The sequence below is a fragment of the Cebus imitator genome, unplaced genomic scaffold (assembly GCF_001604975.1).
Source record: "Cebus imitator isolate Cc_AM_T3 unplaced genomic scaffold, Cebus_imitator-1.0 Scaffold346, whole genome shotgun sequence".
Lineage (NCBI taxonomy): Eukaryota > Metazoa > Chordata > Mammalia > Primates > Cebidae > Cebus > Cebus imitator.
In genome coordinates, this window is record NW_016107661.1 from 2,405,710 (window position 1) to 2,428,355 (window position 22,646).

At 39.1% G+C, this 22,646-nt stretch overlaps 1 protein-coding gene across 1 annotated transcript in view; it reads left to right on the forward strand.

The window, feature by feature from the left end:
* Positions 1-21,801, forward strand: part of LOC108287505 (serine/arginine-rich splicing factor SR45) — a 1,472,561-nt gene extending 1,450,760 nt beyond the window's left edge. The window contains exon 8 of the mRNA XM_017505949.2: positions 21,741-21,801. Within this exon, the coding sequence (XP_017361438.1) occupies positions 21,741-21,777 (37 nt within the window). The 3' untranslated portion in view covers positions 21,778-21,801. The remainder of the gene's footprint in view (positions 1-21,740) is intronic.
* The last annotated feature ends 845 nt before the right edge of the window (positions 21,802-22,646 follow it).

Consider the following 22,646-nt stretch of genomic DNA (forward strand, 5'->3'; position numbering starts at 1 on the left):
AAAATAAGTACTTGGTGTGTTTTCCTGGAGTTTGGCTGGCTTCTTTCTGGGACATGCCTTTTTCCAGCCCTTGGAAGAAAGTTGCACCACAGATGCAGCTTGTGTGCACCCCTGTACTGAGGGGAGATGTTAGCAGGGTGGGTCATCTGTCCAGAACTCACATCTTCACATCAATAGCTTATAGACCAAGAAACAGTCCTCTTCCATAGATGGACAGAAAGTGTTCGTGAATCAGTCAGTATCTCTCTGTCTGTCTGTCTATCTGTCTGTCTATCTATCTATCTATCTATCTATCTATCTATCTATCTATCTATCTATCTGTCTGACTGTCTGTCTATCTCTCTATCTATCTATCTATCTATCTATCTATCTATCTATCTATCTATCTATCTATCTATCTGAGACAAAGTGTCACTCTGTTGCCCAGGCTGGAGTCCAATGGCGGCGATCTTGATTCAGTGCAACCTCCAACTCTCAGATTCAAGTGATTCTCATGCCTCAGCCTCCCAAGTAGCTGGTGCTACAGGCGTGCACCACCATACCCAGCTAAGTTCTGCATTTCCTTTTAGTAGAGGTGGAGTGTCACCATGTTGGGGAGGCTGATCTTGAACGCCTGGCCTCAAGTGATCCACCCACCGTGGCCTCCCAAAGTACTGAGATTACAGGCATGAGCCACCACTCCTGGCCCCATGTTCTTGAGTCTTTAAATCAATAGCCTGTTTAACTTCACTAAAGGAATTCATGCAATCTCTTGTTTTCCAGCCAATTACTGATCACTATAATTAGGCACCTGTATTAGTGACTGCAGTCCAGGCTCTGGCCAGGCACTGTGGCTATTGCCTGTAATCCCTATGCTTTGGGAGGCTGAGGTGGGAAGATCACTTGCATTCAGGAGTTTGAGACTAGCGTAGGCAACACAGAAAGACCTGTCTCTATTAAAAAATAAAAATAAATTAGCCCAGAATGGTAGTGCATGCTTATAGTCCCAGCAACTAAGGAGGTTGAGGTGAGAGGATCACTTGAGGCAAGAGGTCGAGGCTACCATGAGCAGTGACCAGACTCCTCTCCAGTGTGGACAATGTAAGACCCCACCTAAAAGAAACCCAGGCTCTATGTAAACTGATGTATTTCTTATTGAATAAACCTGCATGCACATGCAAACACACACACACACACACACAGAATATATCTATATTCTGCTATACCAATTATTGTGAGTAATTCATGGAGGCTCAACATGGGTAGAAAAGTCAATCAATACTAAAGTTGCCTTCTGCTGTATGTTCATTCACTCTTCTATTAAAAAAAATTTGTTGCTACTTTAAGAAAATGATTAGTGCAACTGGAAAGCAAATTGTCTGAGTCCCTGAGATCATCCACTTCTGAGTCAAACAAATAAGGTTCATGTCCCACAGCCAACAACTGTTGGCTCTGTGACCTAGGGCAAAAAACAAACCTCTGTGAGTATGTTGACCCTAAAATAGGGTTGATCACGGTGGCTGCTCCTGGGATTAGTGAAGTTAGATATATATTTAATAGATAATAATGCTTACATAATACTATATCCATTTAATAGAATACATAATATATATGAATATGCAATACATTTTTAAATTTATATGATATATAAAAGTATATATCATAATTAAGATATTCAAATATATATTAATTTATGTAATGTATAATTAATGTATTATAAAGATGAAAGTATATATGTATTATATATAATAAAAATATATGTATATACATATATGTACATATGTAATACAGAGATAAACATTTGTATTACATATGTCATACAAAAATATACATATATTTGTATTACATATTATACCTTTAATTTAAAATATATGTTATATTAAATGGTTAAAATACACATGTATATATTTTAATTAATATAATATATAATATACTTTGATAATTTAGCTTATAGTTATTACATATATATTATACATGTTTTAATTTATATCTAATATATGTAATATAAGTATATTTTATAATACTTTAAATTATGTTACATAAATTACATATGTATATTTTAATACTTTATGTTATGTATATTTTAATTTGTATATCATATATAATATAAAGTATTATATATAAGCATACATTGTATATTACATTAAATGGATATAATATATGAGTATTATGTATTTTACAAAAGTTTTAATATCTATTATATAAATTAAAATGTATATTTTAAAAGTTTTATTTATATATAAAATATATTTTTTGATTATCAATCTAAAAGTTTATATATGTATATATTTTATATTATATATGTAATTTATATATAACACTTTCAATTTATACATTTACATATTTATCACTAAATGATTTTTTGGAACATTAGTTTTTATTGTTACCCTTGCCTTCGAGGTGCTGATAACCTCATGAGAACGTCAGTATTGTATAAAATGCCCTGTGAATAGAAGCACAAGTGAAATCACCCCCACAGTAGCCCTGCATCCTTATCCACACAGGTGCTACAAGAAACAGTCAACTCTGGATCGGGAGGTCGGGGAAGAAGTGACTACAGCTTTGGTAAACAGATAATCGGGCGAACAGAGAGGAAGTGATCCAGGAGGAGGAGACAGTGAGCCAGGTTTCTGGAATATAAAGAGGCATATCAATAAAAAGTTTGTCACGGAGCATAGAGTCTGGGAGGAACATACTAGAATATGAGTCTAGGAAGGTAGATGGCATGGGGGCAAAAATAATTTCAAGAAATCCAATGAGTCTCATGGTTTTGTTAATTCAAAATTATTTTTGGAAAATTAATGGTGCCTAAGGGAGATCAATTTATTTATTTATTTTTTACCCAACATAAACTATTTTGATGCAGTTGACCAGTCAGTCTCAGGGTTTAGGTCACTATCAGATTCACCTGAATAAATACAGCCTGAATATTCCTTACTCAAAATGCTTGAGACCAGAAGCATTCTGGATTCAGATTTTTTTCAGATTTTGAAATACTGACACATACCTAATGAGATCTCTTGGGGATGGGACGCCAGTTGAGACACATCATTGCCTTATGCTTTATATGCACATCATACACATAGCCTGATGTAATTTTATAAGTGTTTAATAATTTATGCATGAGACAGAGTTTTGAATGCATTTTGGACATTCAAATCCATCACATGGAGGTCAAGTATTGAATTTTCGTCTTGTGATGTCATCTCAGCGCTCAGTTTTGGATTTGGGGGCATTTGGATTTTAGATTTGGAGTGCTCATCCTTTAACAACAATATTAAAAAGTTATTAAACCTGTAATATAGCAGATATCAAAAGATTTCTGTTACATTTGGTTTAAGTTGTTTTTGAGAAATAAAACTTGTATTTTTTGTGTATGTGAGTTTTTGAACTATGTAAACATTGTGACATGCCTCAACTGAGCTAATTCACATATGCCTTTCTATTCAATTTGATCATCTGAATCTCACAAATCTGAAAGTCATAAAATAAGCCCATATATATATGCACATCATAATATATATATAAATGCACATCCAAATATATATATATATATATATATGCACATCCTAATATATATGCACATCCTCATGTATAGAGAGAGAGAGTCTGGGAGGAAATATATATATATATATTTATATATATAATATATATAAATATAAAATATATTTTATATATAATACATAAAATATATATTAATATATAATATATAAAATATATATTAATATATAATATATAAAATATATATTAATATATAATATATAAAATATATATTAATATATAATATATATTAAATACATTTAAATATATATTTAATATATATATAAAACATATATATTCTATATATATTAGGACGTGCATTTAATTTTAAAAGCTTTAAACTCTAAAGTACTCCCCTGATAACTGGTTGTGAATTGGGAGCCAGATTATATGCAGTGGCGGCAGAAAGTACAGCTGACCGTGAGTACAGGGTCTAGAAGAATATTGCAGTACATCTCCATCTCTTCCAGAGCACAAGCTGGAGTTATTTAGCAGGAGAGCAAGACATTCCACGATCTCCGAATCTTGGAGGTCTTTTCTGTACAAGGTTACAATACTGAAACTAATCATCTGTGTTTTTAGAAGTGGAGACAGTGAATTACATTTTACAGAGATTTTACCCAAAATGGTTAAAATGACAGAGTTTCTGTGCTTAAACAGATTAGCCTTTATAATTTGCAGTAGCCCACATTTAGTTTCTTACGTCATTCCTGCAATGACATGTATGACTGAAGTATCTAAGATGTCCTTGGGGTAGACTAAACTTCTAACACTCTCCCCTAACAAAATATGTATGTCCTGTGAATTATGTAGGTCTGCCAATGCAAAAGAGAAAGTAATCAAGAATTTAATGATATTATTTTTAATTGTCTTCTTGCGTATAAAAATGAAATGACAGGTTCTCAAAGGAAACTTGGCATTTGGGAAAGAGGGTGAAAAAAAACAGAGAAATGTAATTATCCTAAACTATTTTAAGGTACATTTTTTCTATGCTCATGTAAGAATTAAAATGAGTGTTTTAAAGAGTAAGTTACTGGTAAATCGTATGGCAAAAGAACATACACGTTCGATTTTTCCTTTTTTTTTCAATTTTCTGAAAAAACTTCATTATTTTTCAGGTGATTTTTAAAATTCATCCTTAGAGATTGGCAGTTCAAGGGCCATGCATTGAGACTTATACATTTATTATAGTAAAAATATGTTTCTGACATATAAACTTTTACTTCCGTGTTGTCAAGCTTAGAAATATTTCAGTGGAAGTAAAACCAAGAAAATGGCTATATGTTTTCTGATGAAAGAAGGTGAGCACACATACATTGAACAACTTTTTTTTTTTTTACACCAATTCATGTGATGTTTAGCCCTTCAGTGCCCAATGTTACACATTTAATGTTGTGTTACTAAGAACACTCATTCCAGAGTATGAAAAATTGAGAGGAAAAACAAAAGAGACTTCTCTTGGCTCTTCTAATTCCATGCTGGTTTGGTTGGTGCAGGAGTTGGGGTGATCGCCACCGTTTTGGTCTTGTCAGTTACTGTAGACAATAAAGGTTGCATTCCTGAAGTAAAGAGTTGGTTCCTTAATCTTCCAGAAAGAGCCACTGTTCATTTTCTACCAGAAGGCAAAATGCCAAGTTTACAGGGACAGAAAATACTCCTTCCCAAGAAACTGACAAGATGGCTAGAGCCCAAGTGAATCCTTTAAGTATCAATTTCCAAGGAGAGATGTGGCCTTACCCAGCCACCCACAAAACTTAGCCATTGTCCCGGCCAGAGTAGCAGCCATTTCTTAGAAACCGGCAGCTCATTCCTGGATACTCAGTAGGATGCATAAGAGGGATACATTTTTTTCAAATCATGTGCGCTAAGCTGTGTTGACCTTCAGCTGTGCTGCGCCTTCTTTAATTGACAGAAATGTTGGACTGCCCATTGGATGTCTTTGTGGACCATCTGATTCCTAGGAGGAAATGAAATACTCAGTTAAAGGGTTTTTTTGAGTTCTTACAGTGTTAGGATCTTTATTGGAGTGGTTTAGTAGGTGTTGAGATAGACCTTCCATGAGCTTCCATTCCCAGGAAAACTTGTCCTGTTAGAAATTGCATCTTTTGTTTCCAGCAGGGGTCTATTTGATTGACTGAAATAGTAATGACCTGGAGAAATTAAGACAGTTTTTAGAAACATCTTATATTGAGAAAGAAGAACAGTAACTATGATACAATTATATAAGGTGCACATAATACATAGACATAAGAAAATTTAAAGGTTACAGCTATGACAGCTGTTTTGACCCTTAGCTATGTGCCAGTACTTTATCTCACTTAATACCAACACCCAGAGGATGATACCAGAGCTTTTAGCCCCATTTTCTGAAACACGAAAACTGAGAAGCAGTTAAGTTGCTTTGCAAAGGCATGTAACTGTTAAGTGATAAAGTCAGGACCTTAAACAGGGTAGCCTGGTTTCTTTCTTATGTATTTTGATTCACACCTAGAGGCGAAATTCAAATGCAGCTTATTCAATTTCCTCTCAGGTGTCATGGTGAATTATTTTATTATCTTACTGTTTCAGATATGCGTTATGCCACATTTCCTCAAGAAGTTGATATGCTATTAAGAACTAGGCTATATTTTTAATTTTTTGTTAATTTAAATTTTTTTATGGAGGCTGGGTGCAATGGCTCACGTCTATAATCCCAGCACTTTGGGAGGACAAGGAGGGTGGATTACTTGAGGTGAGGAGTTCAAGATCAACCTGGCCAATGTGGTGAAACCCTATTTCTACTAAAAATAGAAAAAAATTAGCTGGGCATGGTGGCAGACGCCTGTAACCCTAGCTACTTGGGATGCTGAGACGTGAGAATCTCTTGGACCCGGGGGCAGGGAGGGCGGAGGTTGCAATGAGCTGAGATGGCACCACTGCACTCCAGCCTAGGTGATACAGCCAGACTTGGTCTCAAAAAATAAAAATTTTTATAGAGACAATGTGGTAAGTAGCTACATTTGGGGTATATCAGATACGGAAAACACTGAGCAAATACTTGTGACCCTCTAGAAAGGAATAAAAAAAAAAAAAAAAAAAAAAAACTCCTTCTGAAAGATACAAGTTCCAGTGCCAGTTTTTCTTTCAGCTGACCTTGAACCAGGGTGTGTTCTCCGGGCATCTCTAGCCCCTGTCATGCGGTAGCCCTCTTGGGGTTAAGGCCAGGACCACAACAAGCAACATGAACAGCACAGCAGCCACAGAAACTCGAGGTAGGCTACGCACATGAAAATAGTGACCATGGAAGGCCTCGTTTCTCTTTGGAAGGGAGCTGATAGACTACTAAGTTGCTGGCTGACTGGATGGGCGTAAACTCACCTTTCTGCATCCCACCTTCCTGATCTTCAGTTCAGCTGCTTAAATGGAGTGCACTAAACCTCAATTTGATAATTGCGTCTTCAAAACCTTTAATGAAGGTGCCTACCAAAGTGTAAATAATTACCCAGTAATCTTGTATTTGCAAACTGCATCCTGGCTGTTTACGCTTCACCGCGGTTCAAATCAGAGGTTCAGGGCTCCCCCAACCCTCACGTTCTTGTTGACGTCAGAGGAATTTCGAGGACTGAGATGCCAGCATCTTACCGCAGTTCTCCAACCAAGGCGTTCACCTTCACTCCCTCCCAGCACGGACCTCTGTCATTTTCTTGTACTATTTATAAATCCAGGGGAGTGCTGCTGTTTTCTTTTGGTGCTGGTGATGCAGACACTTACCCTCTTCAGAAGTTTTGCCCTGAGGTTGGGCACAGTGGCTGACACCTGTAATCCCAGCACTTTGGGAGGTTGAGGCAGGCAGATTGGTTGAGCCCAGGAGTTCAAGACTAGGCTGGGCAACAGGGTGAAATCCCGTCTCTACTAAAAATACAAAAATTACCTGGTCATGATGGCAGGTGCCTGTAATGCCAGCTACTCAGGAGGCTGAGGTGGGAGAATCACTTGATTCCGGGAGGCAGAGGTTACAGTGAGCGGAGATCGCGTCTCTGTACTCCCGCCCGGGAGACAGAGCAGAACTCTGTCTCAAAAACAACAGCAACAACCACAACAAAGGTTCTGCCCTGACACTTTCAGAGGTGGCCTTGTTTCTCTCAAAGTCGCTCCCTCCTCCCTAGCCTATTTCCTTCTTTAGATAATACCCACTTTAGCTCACCTGAGGCATATACCACTGAGCCCTTTAGGGCTTCTTCCAGCTTCTTCTCTCTTTATTGTTTTGACTGTGTTGCTTAATTATTCACAGGAATAATGAAATCAATGAAAGTGCCGGGGATCATCCAGGAGGCTAAACCCCAAAATAGAAAAAGACTTAAACAGTTTGCATGGTGTCTGAGGTTGCAGCTGTGGAGAGGGCATGTTTTACGTGCTGGGGTCTGTGAGAAATGAAAGGAGAAGCCAAGCCACTTGACTGACGGGGTTTCACCGTGTTGGCCAGGATGGTCTCCTTCTGTTGACCTTGGGATCTCTAGATGGCTACTTAGCTGGATTTTGAGATACGGAAGCCTCTTGTCATCTGATAATCACACTCCAGAAAAGTAAGATGAAGAAAACAAAATAACTCACAGGTGTGAGGGATGCCAAAGAAAAGTAGGGGACTCAAATAAGTCACCATGAATAACGCAGGTTTCCGGGGCTAGTGTTTTCTCTTCGGTGCTGTGTTTTTCAGCGCACCAACTTGTTGAGAGTTTGCAGCTGTCATCTCCTCGAGAAGTATTCTTCTTAAAAGCTGAGCGAAAATTATTCACCTCATGTAAAAACAAGTGCGATTTACATCTAATATGGGTAATTACTTTTACAGTTAATTAAAAGCGCTCTCATTAAACTCCCGCTGTGATGCCAATGCATAGCTCTTATTTGCAAACAGACCCTTGGTTTGAGCTCACCTGGTGACACTAGACTCCTACCTGAAACGGGGATGCCTTTCTTGGTACTACATTTAATGACGCTGAGCCGTCAACCCTCCAGTTACCTAGTGTTTCCCCCAACACCAGCTGTGCTTGTCTACATGGCTGAATTTTTTCCTTCCTTCCTTTTTTTTTTTTTTTTTTTTTNTTTTTTTTTTGAGTTGGAGTCTCGCTCTGTTGCCCAGGCTCTAGCGCAGTGGTATGATCTCGACTATCTGCAACCTCTGCCTCCCAGGTTCAAGTGATTCCCCTGCCTCAGCCTCCCGAGTAGCTGGAACTACAGGTGTGTGCCACCACCTCCAGCTAATTTTTTGTATTTTTTGGTAGAGATGAGGTTTCACCATGTTGACCAGGATGGTCTCAATCTGTTGACCTAGTGATCCGTGCGTAGCTGGATTTTGAGATAGGAAAGACTGTTGTCCTCTGATAACCACACTCTAAAAAAAAAGTAAGATGAAGAAAACAAAATAAGTCACAGGAAGTAGGGGTGCCAAAGACAGGTAGGGGACTCAAAGATGTCTAGATGAACAACCTGCTATTTTTAACTTGAATAATAGTTTGGTTGGGGGTGGTTTTGTAGTTGTTCTGGCTTTACAGCTTTTTCCTGCCTAAGAAAATATTTACTGTCAAAAGAAATATCCCCTAAGCCCCCTGGAAATTCTGCCAAATGTTTACAAAGTCAGCAGCTCTGCCTTGCAACCTACCCAACTACGGTAAACTTTATTCTCTTGGTTGAATTAATTTGTGTTGAGATTTTACTTAGTTTATATACATTGTTTGCTGTTTGTATGATCTCAGGTGAAGTAGCTCTTACTTCAGTCATCTTCACATTTAGGTTGAAACCTTAGACTTTTCAGAATATTCTTTGCCTTGAAACAGCTGTCTGCCACACCAAACCTTCTTAAACACATATTAATGAAATGTTTCCTCAAATGATCACATTCCTAGTAAGTAGTTAGGGCTTAGTAATTAAAACATACAGTCATTTGAGACTTAAATTTTGACAGCACAGAAAGACTGAGAAAATTTAACAAAGTTTATGGACCTGATGAATTAGATCCTCTTACACAGGGCTCTGCGCTTTTGGTATTTTTTGCAAAGTTATTTGCTCCCATCTGCTGGCCATATGGGATATTGCAGGTGCTGAGCAAATTTGTGAAAGGAAAAGTTAGCAAGTGAATGAAATGTATCCTTGCAAACATTTTATACTATTCTGCGTGTATTCAAGTGACCTTCTTTGAATCTTGTTTTTTTGTGGGAGGTTAAGTGAACATAGACGTTGAGGAATTCTGCTGAAAGGCAAGTATGATTTCAAATTTTTACCAACTTTGGTTGTAAGACAACAGAGTTACCCCTTTTTGAAAGAGGGAACACACTCATTATCTTTAAGACGGCAATTAACTTTAGAACATTGGTTTAAATATTCAAATTCAAGCACAGTCTATTGAATAGGAGGAAGTATAAAATAGATAGCTGGTAGACCAGACAGATTTTAACGTCCCTTATGCCATTAACTCTCAAAGTGGTGTGAAGCCAATTCCCTACACTCTGAAACTCACATTTTTCACCTGTAAAATGGAAACATCAGGCCAAAGGATCCCTAAGGCTTAAACTTACTCTAAAAATCTGAGTCTTTGTGAAGGTTAAAAAAAACAATAGCAAGGCTGAGCGTGGTGGCTTATGCCTATAATCCCAGCACTTTGGGAGGCCAAGGCAGGTGGATCACCTGAGGTGAGGAGTTCGAGACCATCCTGACCATCATGGGGAAACCCCATCTGTACTAAACATACAAAAATTAGCCAGACATGGCAGCATGCACCTGTAATCCCAGCTACCAGGTAGGCTGAGACAGGAGAATAGCTTGAACCCGGGAAGCAGAGGTTGCAATGAGCCAAGATCATTCCACTGCACTGCAGCCTGGGCAACAGAGTGAGACTCCATCTCAAATAATAATAGTAGAGGTGACAGAAAATCACCAGTAAGTCTTAGCATCTAAACTCACGTTCATTGACGTGTTTTAAATTAGAAGCAATTTTTTTTTTAATGATCGCTGTTCTAACTGGTGTGTATATGTTCAGGGTCTAGGGGAGGGACAGCAGGGGATGGGGAGGTTGGGGAGGGATGACATGGGAAGAAATGTCAGATACAGGTAACGGGGGGATAGAGGCAGCAAACCACCTGAACATGTATGTACCTATGCAACAATCCTGCATGATCTGCCCATGTACTCCAGAACGTAAAGCACAATAACGAAATAAAAAATAAATAAATGAGAAGCAATTGTTATTTTCAGAGCAATAGGGAATGTAAGCATCCAAACTATCAGAAAGCTTACCTTTGCAAAGGAAACTGTAATATTGAGTCAGGATTTAAAATGCACTTTGAATTCTTTTTGGGGTGTGATGTCGCACTGGGGCTTGTCTTTGTATTATAATCTATTCTGCCATAACGTTTATTTTCTGTTTAAAAAGGAAGAGCAAAACCATCTTCCTCAGTAGTCTTCATTTCCTTAGTTAATCATAAGCCTATTTGGGTTTGTCAGATGAACCTTTGGCTCTGTCTCCCCATGCTCCTGAGAGGCGACTTAAGCTCTCCAGTATTTCCTATAAAAAGCTCTCTGGGAGTTTGTATTTGAGTCCAGGAGAACAATGCTTTGCCCAGAATATATGATCCTTACTTAGCTTCTCATGTCAAATATAAGCACCCTGGTGTTTTCTTTCCTTTGCTCTTCCAGAATGGATGACTACAATCAATTTAGAGGTTTTCAGGGGCTGCATTGTGGAAACACCTGGGCCCCTGAGCATAGCAGCCAATGATACCCCTGAGATTTTTCTAAAGGAGTTTTTCTTGTCTCCGAGAGCTTAGACTAACTGGAGGTGGTCTGTGGACCACAGTTAGGTTTTTTCAGTGTTAAGCAGCTAAGTGTCATGCAAGAGAGATCGGCACAAGGAGCTCGTTGATCCTCTGCATTTATTTTCTGTGACTTCTGTAGCAAATCACCACAATCTACGTGGTTTAACACAACCCAAATATGTTGTCTGACATCTCTGGAGGCTATGGGTGCAAGTTCAAGGTGTGAACAGGGCGGCTCTGGGGAGAGTTCTTCCTTGCCTCTTTCAGTGTCTGGTAGCTGGGTGTCCCATGGTTTATAGCAACATCTCTCTAATCCCTGCCTGACTTGACATGGTTTCTCTTCTCTTCTGTCTCTTAAAAGGGTCCTTTTTATTGGATTTATAACCTATCCAAATAATATGGGATTTTCTCTTTCCGAGGTCCTTAATTACGTCTGCAAACATTCCATTTCCAAACAAGGTCACGTTGGCAGGCACTAGGGATTAGTCGGCTTGAGCATATCTCTTGGCGGACTACTGTTGAATGTGGTACTGACAGCTCCCTTCTAAATACTCTGAGGTCTTTGGAGGCTCATGGGTCAGTGTTCCTCTCTGCCTGTTGTCAGGAACCTTTAACTGCTGGATCCTTCAGAGCTGGGAATGCTGCTGGTACAGGATCCAGGATGCTGGCATCTCAGCATTGTGGCCATGAATAACCCTGACATACAAAAATTATCAAAAACAACCAACACAGCAAGTGTAGAAGAAAAGTCGTCTCTCTCGGGAGAGAGAACTGCTTCTGAAAAGAACGGACACACGAGTGCTTTGGTGTCTAAAAGCTCGAATAACTGAGAGACCTTGGAAGAGAAAACTTTAAAAATAGAAATGTTTTTAAGTTCTCAATGCTTCACTCAGAACCAGGTTTCACAAAGCCTCTTGAAAGATGTCATCAAGGAGAGATGACTTTTATTGATAGCTTGCCATATGCTGAGACCCTGGCATGTACTGGATACACCTGGCAACAAATGAGGCAAATGGTGATTGTTATTATCCTGCTCTTACAGCAGGGGAAACTGAGGCTAGGCAATGTCAGGCTCCTTGTGCAGGGTTCCAAAACTGTGTCGTTGCGTCCAGCAGGATAAACCCTAGCAGTGAGACTCTGTTGTCTGCACACAATCCCATCTGTCTCCGGCAACTGAGCCTCCACTGTTCAGGGGGGTTTCCCGTCTACAAAAAGTAGAACGGCTGGCTTCTGTCGGGAAATTGATTGCTTGGTGATGAGTACACGGCTCGAAATTCATACTTAGCACTAAAGTAGTTGAGCTGTTTTCCAAGCGAAGTCATCGAGTGGGGCTGAAGTACTTACTTGACGACTCTGGTTCAGAAAAGGTCAGGTCGGAACCCATCCAGAGACACCAGCTCTAGGCAGAGCGATCCGAACAATAATTTGTTCCTGCCAAAGTGACATTTTTCCAATTTGAGTGCAGCATTGTTCAGAAGCAAATGCAGTCCCCTGGGGCGCCTCCTGCATAGATCTGCAGAGGATGAGAAACCAAGAGCATCATCTAAATAAAAAAATCCAGCATGGGTTTAGTAAATTAATCCTGACAAGAATAAATTGAATAATCTTAGGGAAATGGCAAGAACTCTGATTCTGCCAGATGGCTTTTTTCTGTTGCTTGCATGGGTCCTCAGTGGCCGATTAAGAACAGAGATCTGCCTTTGGTTTATTTATTTTGTTAGTTTGTTGATTAACACCTACCATTTCTGTGTGGGTAAATCTAAATCGGATATGGACTCTTCCTGGCAAAACTAACATATTTTCGATCAAGGAGAGAAAGGAAATGCTTATTTCACCTGGTCGGAATGGGCAAAAGCACACAGAGAGCTGCTTTTTGTCACTTTGTTTCTCTATGGTATTTTCTAGGTTTAAAAGTAATCTATGATTTTCATCACTCTCATATTGAGTTAATCTCTAGTTTCTATTTAGGTTTCTTAGCAGGCAAATTCAAGGAGAGTTTTTAACGAGAGAGGGGTATATTTCGTGACTCATTGTACGAAGTCAATCAGAGACCACAGCCATTCAATTAGGAGAGAGGGTGTGAAAAAGAAGATACCACATGTAGACATGATTCTACCTCCTAGGACTGGGCCTTACAAGTCATCTGGGAACCTTGTCTTAGTCAGCCTGGGCTGCTCTAACAAATGACCATAGACTAGACCCAGTTACTTTCTCATAGTTCTGATGGCTGGATGTTCAAGATCAAAGTGCTGGCAGGGTCATGTTTTGCTGAGGGCCCTCTTCCTGACTGGAAGACACTCACCTTCTCACTGGGTCCTTGTATAGGCATTCCTGGGCTTGTGCCAGCAGAGAGAGAAAGAATGAATGAATGAATGAATGAATGAATGAATGAATGAATTAGCTCTCTGCTGACTCCCCATAAGAAGATACTAATTTCTTTTCTTTCTTTCTTTATTTTATTTTTATTTTTATTTTTATTTTGAGTTTGCTCTGCTGCCAAGGCTTGAATGCTGTGACGTGATCTCGGCTCCCTGCTCCCTCTGCCTCCTGGGTTCAAATGATTCTCCTGCCTCAGCCTTCTGAGTGGCTAAAATTATAGGTGTCCACCACCATAGTTGGTTCATTTTTTGTATTATATTGAAATCCAGTGGGGTTTCACCATATTGGCTAGGCTGCTCCTGACCTCAATTGATCTACCTGTCTCAGCCTCCCAAAGTGAAGGGATTACAGGTGTGAGCCACCATGCCCAGCCAAGGACACTAATTCTTATGACTTCATTTAACTTTACTTCCTTAGAGGCTCCATCTCCAAATACAGCCACGCGGAGGGTTAGAACTAATGGCATATGAATTTTCGGAGCTGGAGGACACACACATACCACTTTAAAATGTGGATTCTGATTTGATGTCTGTGGGGTGAGGTGTGAAGTGTTGGCATTTGTTTTTAAAAGATGAGATTTTGCTCTGTAGCCAGACTGGAGTGCAGTGGTACAATCCGAGCTGACTGCAGCCTTGACTTCTGCGGATGAGTAATCCCCTTCTCTTTGAGACAGTCTTGCTCTGTCGCCCAGGCTGGAGTGCAGTGGTGCAATTTCAGCCTACTGCAACATCAGCCTACCGGGTCCAAGTGATTCTCGTGCCTCAGCCTCTGGAGTAGCTGGAATTACAGATGCCCACTACCATACCCAGCTAATTGTTGTATTTTTAATAGAGACAGGGTTTCACCCTGGTGTCCAGACCAATCTCAAACTCCTGGCCTCAAGATCCACCCACCTTGGCCTCCCACAGTGTTGGGATTACAGGCGTGAGCCACTTCATCCGGCCTCAAGTGGTCCTTCTATTTCAGCTTCCCAAGTAGCTGGGATCACAGGCACTCACCACCCCACCCAGCTATTTTTTTTTTCTTTCTTTATTATTATTTTTTTGTAGAGACAGCATCTCCCTAAGTTATCCAGGTTGGTCTTGATCTGCCAGACTCAAGTAATCCTCTAAACTTGGCCTCTCAAAGTGCTGGGATTACATGCATGGTGCATCTTAGTCAGCTCCCACGGTCATTGTATTTGCTGGGGTGTAGACTCCACATTGAGTAGCAAGTTTGTGACACTCCCTCTATGCACAGATGAGGGGAACTTGCCGAAGACTTCATGGTCATTAAACAGTGGCATCCTGCTTTTAGGCACAAGAGTCTCATGCCAGGAGTAGAGTTACCCACAACCCTGTCCTGCCACCCTTCAGCCTGCATTCCACAGCCTCATGTAGCACACATCGAGGGCTTAATAGCACACGTCGATGGGCCCTCACTCTTTGAATTTTGGATTCAGTAAGTCAGGACTCTTCGCTGCAAACCTAACATTTTTCACTTAAGGAGAGAAAGGAGATAAATCTGTCATCTGGTCAGAACGGGCAGAAGCAGAAAGCTGCTTTTTCTCACCTCGTTTCTCAGGGTCATTTCCCATGGAAAATAAAGCCTGAGAATGTGAATGTTTTTCCTTGCTTATTTGTTTAAACTGACGAAAGGTATGTGCATTTATCATGTACAACATGCCGTTTGGAATATGTGTACATTGTGGAATGGCCATGTAGAGCTAATATCATATATATTACCTCACATCGTCTTTTTTTGTGTGTGTGATTAGAACACATAAAATATTTCTTTTTTCTTTTTTTTGAGACAAAGTCTCGAACTGTTGCCAACGCTGGGGTGCAGTGACTTGATCTCAAATCACTGCAACCTCCAACTCCCGGCCTCAAGTGATTCTTCTGCCTCAGTCTCCTGAGTAACTGGGATTATAGGCATGTGCCACCACGCCTGCCTAATTTTTGTTTTTATTTTTCTTTTTAGTAGAGACGGGGTTTCACCTTGTTGGTCAGGATGGTCTCGATCTCATGACTTTGTGATCTGCCCACCTCAGCCTCTCAAAGTGCTGGGATTACAGGCGTCAGCCACCACATCCAGCCATAAAATCTTAGCAATTTTCAAGATTATGACGCATTGTTGTTAACTGTAGTGACCACACTGTAATATTTGAACTTATTTCTCCTGTCTTACGAAATTGTATGTCTTTGGGCCCATGTCTCCCCAACAAACCCCCGGTAGGGAGGGTAGTTCCTGCCAGTCCCCGGTAACCACCATTGTACTTTTTAATGTATTTATTATATTTGCTTCATGCAGTGTTTGTCTTTCTGTAACCAGCTTATTTAGCTTAACGTAATGTCCTCCAGATTCATCCATGTTGTCACCATGACAGGCTTTCCTTCTTTATGAAGGCTGAAAGGGTATTCCATTGTCTCTACACACCACATTTACTTTATCTATTTATTCTTTGATTGATACTTAGTTTTTTGCTTTTTGTTTTATTTAAACAGTTTTTTGGGGGACAGATGGTGTTTAGTTACATAAATAAGTTCTTCAGTGGTGATTTCTGAGATTTTGGTGCACCTGTCACCCAAGCAGTGTACACTGTACCCAAAGTGCTGCCACCCCCCACCCTTCCCTCTGAGTTCTCAAAGTCCACTGTCCCATTTCTATGCCTTTAGCTCCTCACAGCTTAGCTCCCACTTGTGAATGAGAACATGCAATGTTCCATTTTCCATTCCTATTTCACTTAGAGTAATGGTCTCCAATTCCATGCAAGTTGCTGTGAATGTTTTTATTTTGTCCATTTTTATGGCTGAGTAGTATTTCATTATATAGGTATTGGGAAAGTATTCCATTATATATATATATATGTTTGTGTGTGTGTGTAATATTTATAGTGTTCCATTATATATATATATACACATATATTGGGAAAGCATTCTGTTATATATACATATACATAATGGAATACTATAATAATAGTGTTATATGTTAATATATACTTTATTATATATAGTATATAATACTGGAATATTATAATAATAGTATATATTAATATACATTATGTATAGCATATAATTATATATAATTTATATATTATATATTTATAGAATAATACTATATTATATATAGTTTAAAATACTATATAATATATATAGAATACAATATAATATATATAGTATTCTATATATATTTAGAATACTATATAGAGAATACTATATATAATATATAGACTACTATATAATATATAATATATATAATACTATATATAGAATACTATACTATATATATAATATAGTATTCTATATATAGTATTCTATATATATTATAGTATATAATTATACAATATGTATACAATTTTTATACATACATTGTATACATTATACAATATGTATAATATATATAGAATAATATAATACAGTATTCTATATATAGTATTCTATATATATATTATAGTAGTCTATATATATTATATAGTATTCTCTATATAGTATTCTAAATATATATAGAATACTATATATAGAATACTGTATTATATATAGTATTCTATATATATTATACATATTGTATTCCACTATATAGCATTCCACTATACAGTATAGTATTCTATGTGGTATTTTATATCTATTATATATATATAGTATTCCACTATCTATATAATATATACAGAATACCATATATATAAAATATATATAGAATACCATATAGAATATTATATATAGTATGAAATACTATATAATATATATAGCATTCCATTGTATTGTATTCTATTGTATTCCATGGTATAATACTATGTACCATTATATAGTATTATCTATGGTATTCTATATATATAAAGTATTCCAATATGCCACACTGTCTTTATCCACTTGTTGATTGATGGGCATTTGGGCTGGTTCTATATTTTTGCGGTTGTGAATTGTGCTGCTATAAACATGTGGGATATTCAGTTTGATTCCATGTCTTGGCTATCGTGCACGATGCTGCAGTGAAGAAGTGGGTACAGAGATCTCTTTGACATATGCGTTTCATTTCTTTTGGGTAAATACCCAGCAGTGGGATTACTGGATCAGAGCGTAGATTTAGTTTTAAGTTTTTGAGGAACCCTCATGCCGTTTTCCATAATAGCTGTAAGAATATGCATTTTTAACAGCAGCTAATGCTACTGGTCAGAGAGCTCACTTTGAGAAGCACAGTTACTCCGCTTCTCCAGCTGTTTTTGCTGTGAATAACCCCTCCTCCCTATAGCATGGAAAAGAGCAAAACCTGTGGCCTAAGTTACATTGTCTAACCAAACCACCTTGAGGAAAATACAGTTACCTGGAGGGAAGGAAAAGCACCTGGTTAGGGACCACTTCTTTTCACAGACTTAAGCTCCCTCACTGTGTGATTCAGGGTGACTTGCTTGATGGCTAATCACAACTGTCATACCACAGAGTGACTAAGGAATACCCACCTTGTTTGATTGCTGGTAATTTAGAGGCAATAAGAAAAACACCCAGCACAGTTCCTGGCTCCGAAGAGATATTCAGTCTTTGCTCACTATTTAGTCCCACTTTACTGATATGAAAACAGTCTGTTCTATATAAAATAAAATACTTGCTGTATGAATCTTCACCTTATGATATGGTCTCATTTCACTCCATTCTGGATTCAAAGGGACCTAGAATTTGCTGTGTTTACTAATAAATCACTGTGGTGATGGCTTCTCATATTAACCTTTCCTAATGATGCATCGACAGAGAAAACCCCACTACTTCTTGGTGAGAAAATAAACATTTCTATAGACTTAACCAAAACGGAGCCCCAATGTCTGCAGCCCTCTATGCCACCCTGCACATCCACACCCTCCCTGCCTACATGGAGAGCACGCCCAGGCTAGAGACATTGGCATGGCCCCTAACCGCCATATTTCTCTCCCATGCTACATCCTGTCTGTGAAGACTTCCCATTGATTCCGTCTGGTCTCTGACTACTTCTCTTCCCCTCCCCTGACACACTGTCATCCAGACACCATCATCGCACACCTGGACTCCGGTAGGAGCTTCCAAACTGGTCTCCCTCCTTACATTTGTAACCCCTCACTGCCTATTCTGTTAAAATAGAAGTCAGATCATGCTTGTCCTCTTTTCAAACTGCCTGAGTGAAATACACAAGTGAGTGCTGATGAGAATGTGGACAGATTGGAACCTTGCACACTTTTAGTGGAAATATAAAATGGTGCAGCTGCTATGGAAAACAGTTGGGTGGTTTCTCAAAAAATTAAACATTGAATTACCATAGGGTTTGGCAATCACTTCTGGGCATACACGCAAAAGAATTAAAAGCAGGGACTTGAATAGATACTTATACACCCATGTTCATAGCAGGATCATTCACAATAGCCCAAAGGTGGAAACGGCCCAAATGTCCATCCACAGATGGCGCTTATGAATGGATAAACAAAATGTGGTCTGTCCATACAAGGAAATGTTATTCAGCCTTAATAAGAATGAAATTCTAACACATGCTACCACATGGATGAACCTTGAAGACATTATGCTAAGTGAAATAAACCAGACACAGAAGGACAAATTTTGTATGATTTCACTTATACGAGTGTTATGGCCTCAAATGTCTATCTGTAAAATTCATATACTGAAGTCCTAACCCCCAATGTGACTCTGTATGGAGATTCAGCCGTTAGAGAGGTAATTAAGGTTAAATGATGTCATAAGGGGAGGGTCTTACTCCTATAGGATTGGTGGCCTTTTAAGAAAAGAAAGATAGCCTGGCATGCGGTGGCTCACGCCTGTAATCCCAGCACTTAGGGAGGCTGAGGCGGGTGGATCACCTGAGGTCAGGAGTTTGAGACCAGCCTGGCCAACATAGTGAAACCTCATCTCTACTAAAAATACTAAAAATTACCTGTGTATAGTGTTGGGCACCTGTAATCCAGCTTGCAGAGAGGATGAGGCAGGAGAATTGCTTGAACCTGGGAGGCAGAGGTTGTGGTGAGCCGAGATCACACCATTGCCCTCCAGCCTGGGTAACAAGAGTAAAACTCCATCTTGGAAAAAAAAAAAAAAAGAAAGAAAGAAAAGAAGAGACATATCATGTGTTTGTCTCCCTCTTGCTCTCTGAGAATGTGTGAGGCACAATGAGAAGGAGGCATCTACAAACCGAGAAGAGAGGCCTCACCAGGAACAGCCTTGACCTTGAAATTCCAGCCCTCAGAATTCTGAGAAAATGATTTTAGTTGTTGAAGACACCTACCCTGTAATGTTTTTTATGGCATTCCTACCAGACTTATACAATAAGGAGCCTAGAGTAGAGAAATCCATGGAGACAGAAAGCAGAAGGTGGTTTTCAAGGGCTCTGGGAGGGGAAAGTGAGGAGTTTTTGTTTAATGGGTAGAGGTGGAAAAATGAAAAAATTCTGGAAATGGAGGATGATGGTGGTTATCCAACAATGTGAATCGGTAATGCTACAGAACTGTGTACTTACAGTAGTAAAATTGTTAATGATATGTGTATTTTATTACAGTGAGAAAAACTGTTTTCTCACTGCTCTCAAAATAAAAGTAAACATCTTCCTGTGATCCTATTCCCTTTTATTTTTCTCTTATTTCCCTCTAGCCACAGTGGCTGTCTTCCTCTTGCTTCACTTGTGTCCAACACATTTCCCCTTTGGGGCTTTGAACTAGTTCTTTCTTTGCCTAGGATGTTCTTCCCTAGTGAGCTACTTGGCTCATCCCCCTAACTCCCTTCAAGCCTTTGCTTAGTTGCCACTTAAAAAAAAAATCAACATCTTATTCCCCTACCGTCAGCATTTCACATCTCTTTCTCCTTGTCTTATTTTTCTTCATAGTACATATTCTTTTTGGAGTACCGTCAACTGATATGTATTATTTAATGCTTATCTTGTATAGAAGAATGTAAGCATCACCAGGATGGGCCTGCCATGTGTCTTGTATGTTGTTGAGTATTCCTTGCCTGGAGGAAGTTCTAGCAGCCAACAGATGCTAAAGAAATCTCTTTTGTATGAATAAATTAATGCCACAATGGCTTGTGTGACTGTGTCTTCCATTCCGTCTAATTCGTGAGTTCCCTGAGGGTAGGAATTATGTTTGTTTCACCTTTTCATACCAGGACAACCAGAAAAAAATGCAGAAAAAAGTAGGTGTGTGATAAATATGAATGAGTGGATGGGTGGAAGGGTAGATGGATAGGTGAATGAATGGATGGATGAATAGATGGATGGATGGGTGGGTAGAAGGATGAATGGAAGGTAGATAAAGGAAGGAAGGAAGGATATATAGATGAGTGGATAGAAGATGAATAGATAAATGGGTGGGTTGGTAGATGGATAGATGGGTGGATGGATGGATGGGGGAAGGATGCAGGGTCGATAGATGATTTGATGGCTGGGGATGGCTGGGTGGATGGCTGGCTGGATGAGTGGATAGATAGAAGAATGGGGTGGATGGGCAGGCGGATGATGGTTAGATAGAGGATGGATGCAGGATGAATGGATAGAGGGAGGATGGATGGGTGGTTGAGTGGGTAAATGGGTGGATGGATGGGGAAGGATGCGGGATGAATGGATGATTAGATGAATGGGCATGGCTGGCTGGGTGGATGGATAAAGGATGGATGGTTGGTGGTTAAAAAGATAAAAAATAGATGGTGATAGTTTGTATTGAAGTGAGAGAGATCTGGCTATCCTAAATTTTGAATGGGAGAGATTTTAAATTAAAGGCAATCTCTGTTGATGTGAACAATTGTATGGGGAGGGGCAGATTATTTTGTGAGTCATCAGTTTCTCTTTGCAATGGCCTCTGATCCATAGCCTTTGCCTACACCCCACATCTGCATGTAATAAAACTTACTTATGACATCCATATGTCTCTAATGCAAACACCACAGCATATACCTCTAAAAAGCACTATAAAGAGCAATGTCTCGAGAAAGAACTGTTAGGAGCATGAGCTCTTTATTATTTTAAAGGGCATTTCAACAACACCACTGAATGTTCTCTGACCATATGTCTGTCTCCTGTCCTTTCCCTCACTGTTTTTGTCTTCTCTTCTCTTCTCAGGATATCAAAGCAGACTGCAATACCTGCGTGGAAATAGAAGACAGAAAGGTAAGTCAATATTTCTCATCTTTTGGCTTCAAACAAAACAAGAACTCTGTGAATTCAACCCGATTGTTTAAGGCATGTCTCTCTGGACGATGGTTTGTAGGTGATTCATAGGCGATTCCACAAGGGCTATTACATTTTCAAAGACAATCAGACTTAAATATACTTGTCATTTTACTCCTTTACAATCTCTATTAGTTCTGATGGTTTCATGAAGAACGCATAATGTAATTTTTACAAAAAACGTGGTGCTGATTTCTGTTTCAGTTGTAATCTTCTTTTCAGAAAAATACTGTATCTGTTAACTCTTGTCACATTGAAGTTGAATATTGATGTTGGTGTTTATTATGTATATCATGTATAATTATTATTATGTACATTATAGAATATATGATATTGAGCTTCCCAGGGTGTGTTCCTATATATCTGATTCATACACTTGAAAAAGAGCTCACAGCTGGGCATGGTGGCTCACGTCTGTAATCTCAGCACTTTGGGAGGTTGAGGCGGGTGGATCACCTTGAGGTCAGGAGTTTGAGACCAGCCTGGCCAACACGGTGAAACACCATCTCTAGTAAAAATAAAAAATTAGCCAGGAGTGGTGGTGTGCGCCTGTAGCCCCAGCTCTCAGGAGGCTGAGGCAGGAGACTCATTTGAACCTTGGAGGTGGAGATTCCAGTGAGCTGAGATTGTGCCACTGCACTACACGCTGGGTGACAGAACGAGATTCTGTTTAAAAAAAAAAAAAGAGCTCACTCTCAGTTTCCATCATGACACATTCATATGAGCAACAGCTTCCTATTTGAGATTAAGGGGAAGGGGACAAGGTTATTTTCTACATAGGCAGAGTCCCCTCACCAA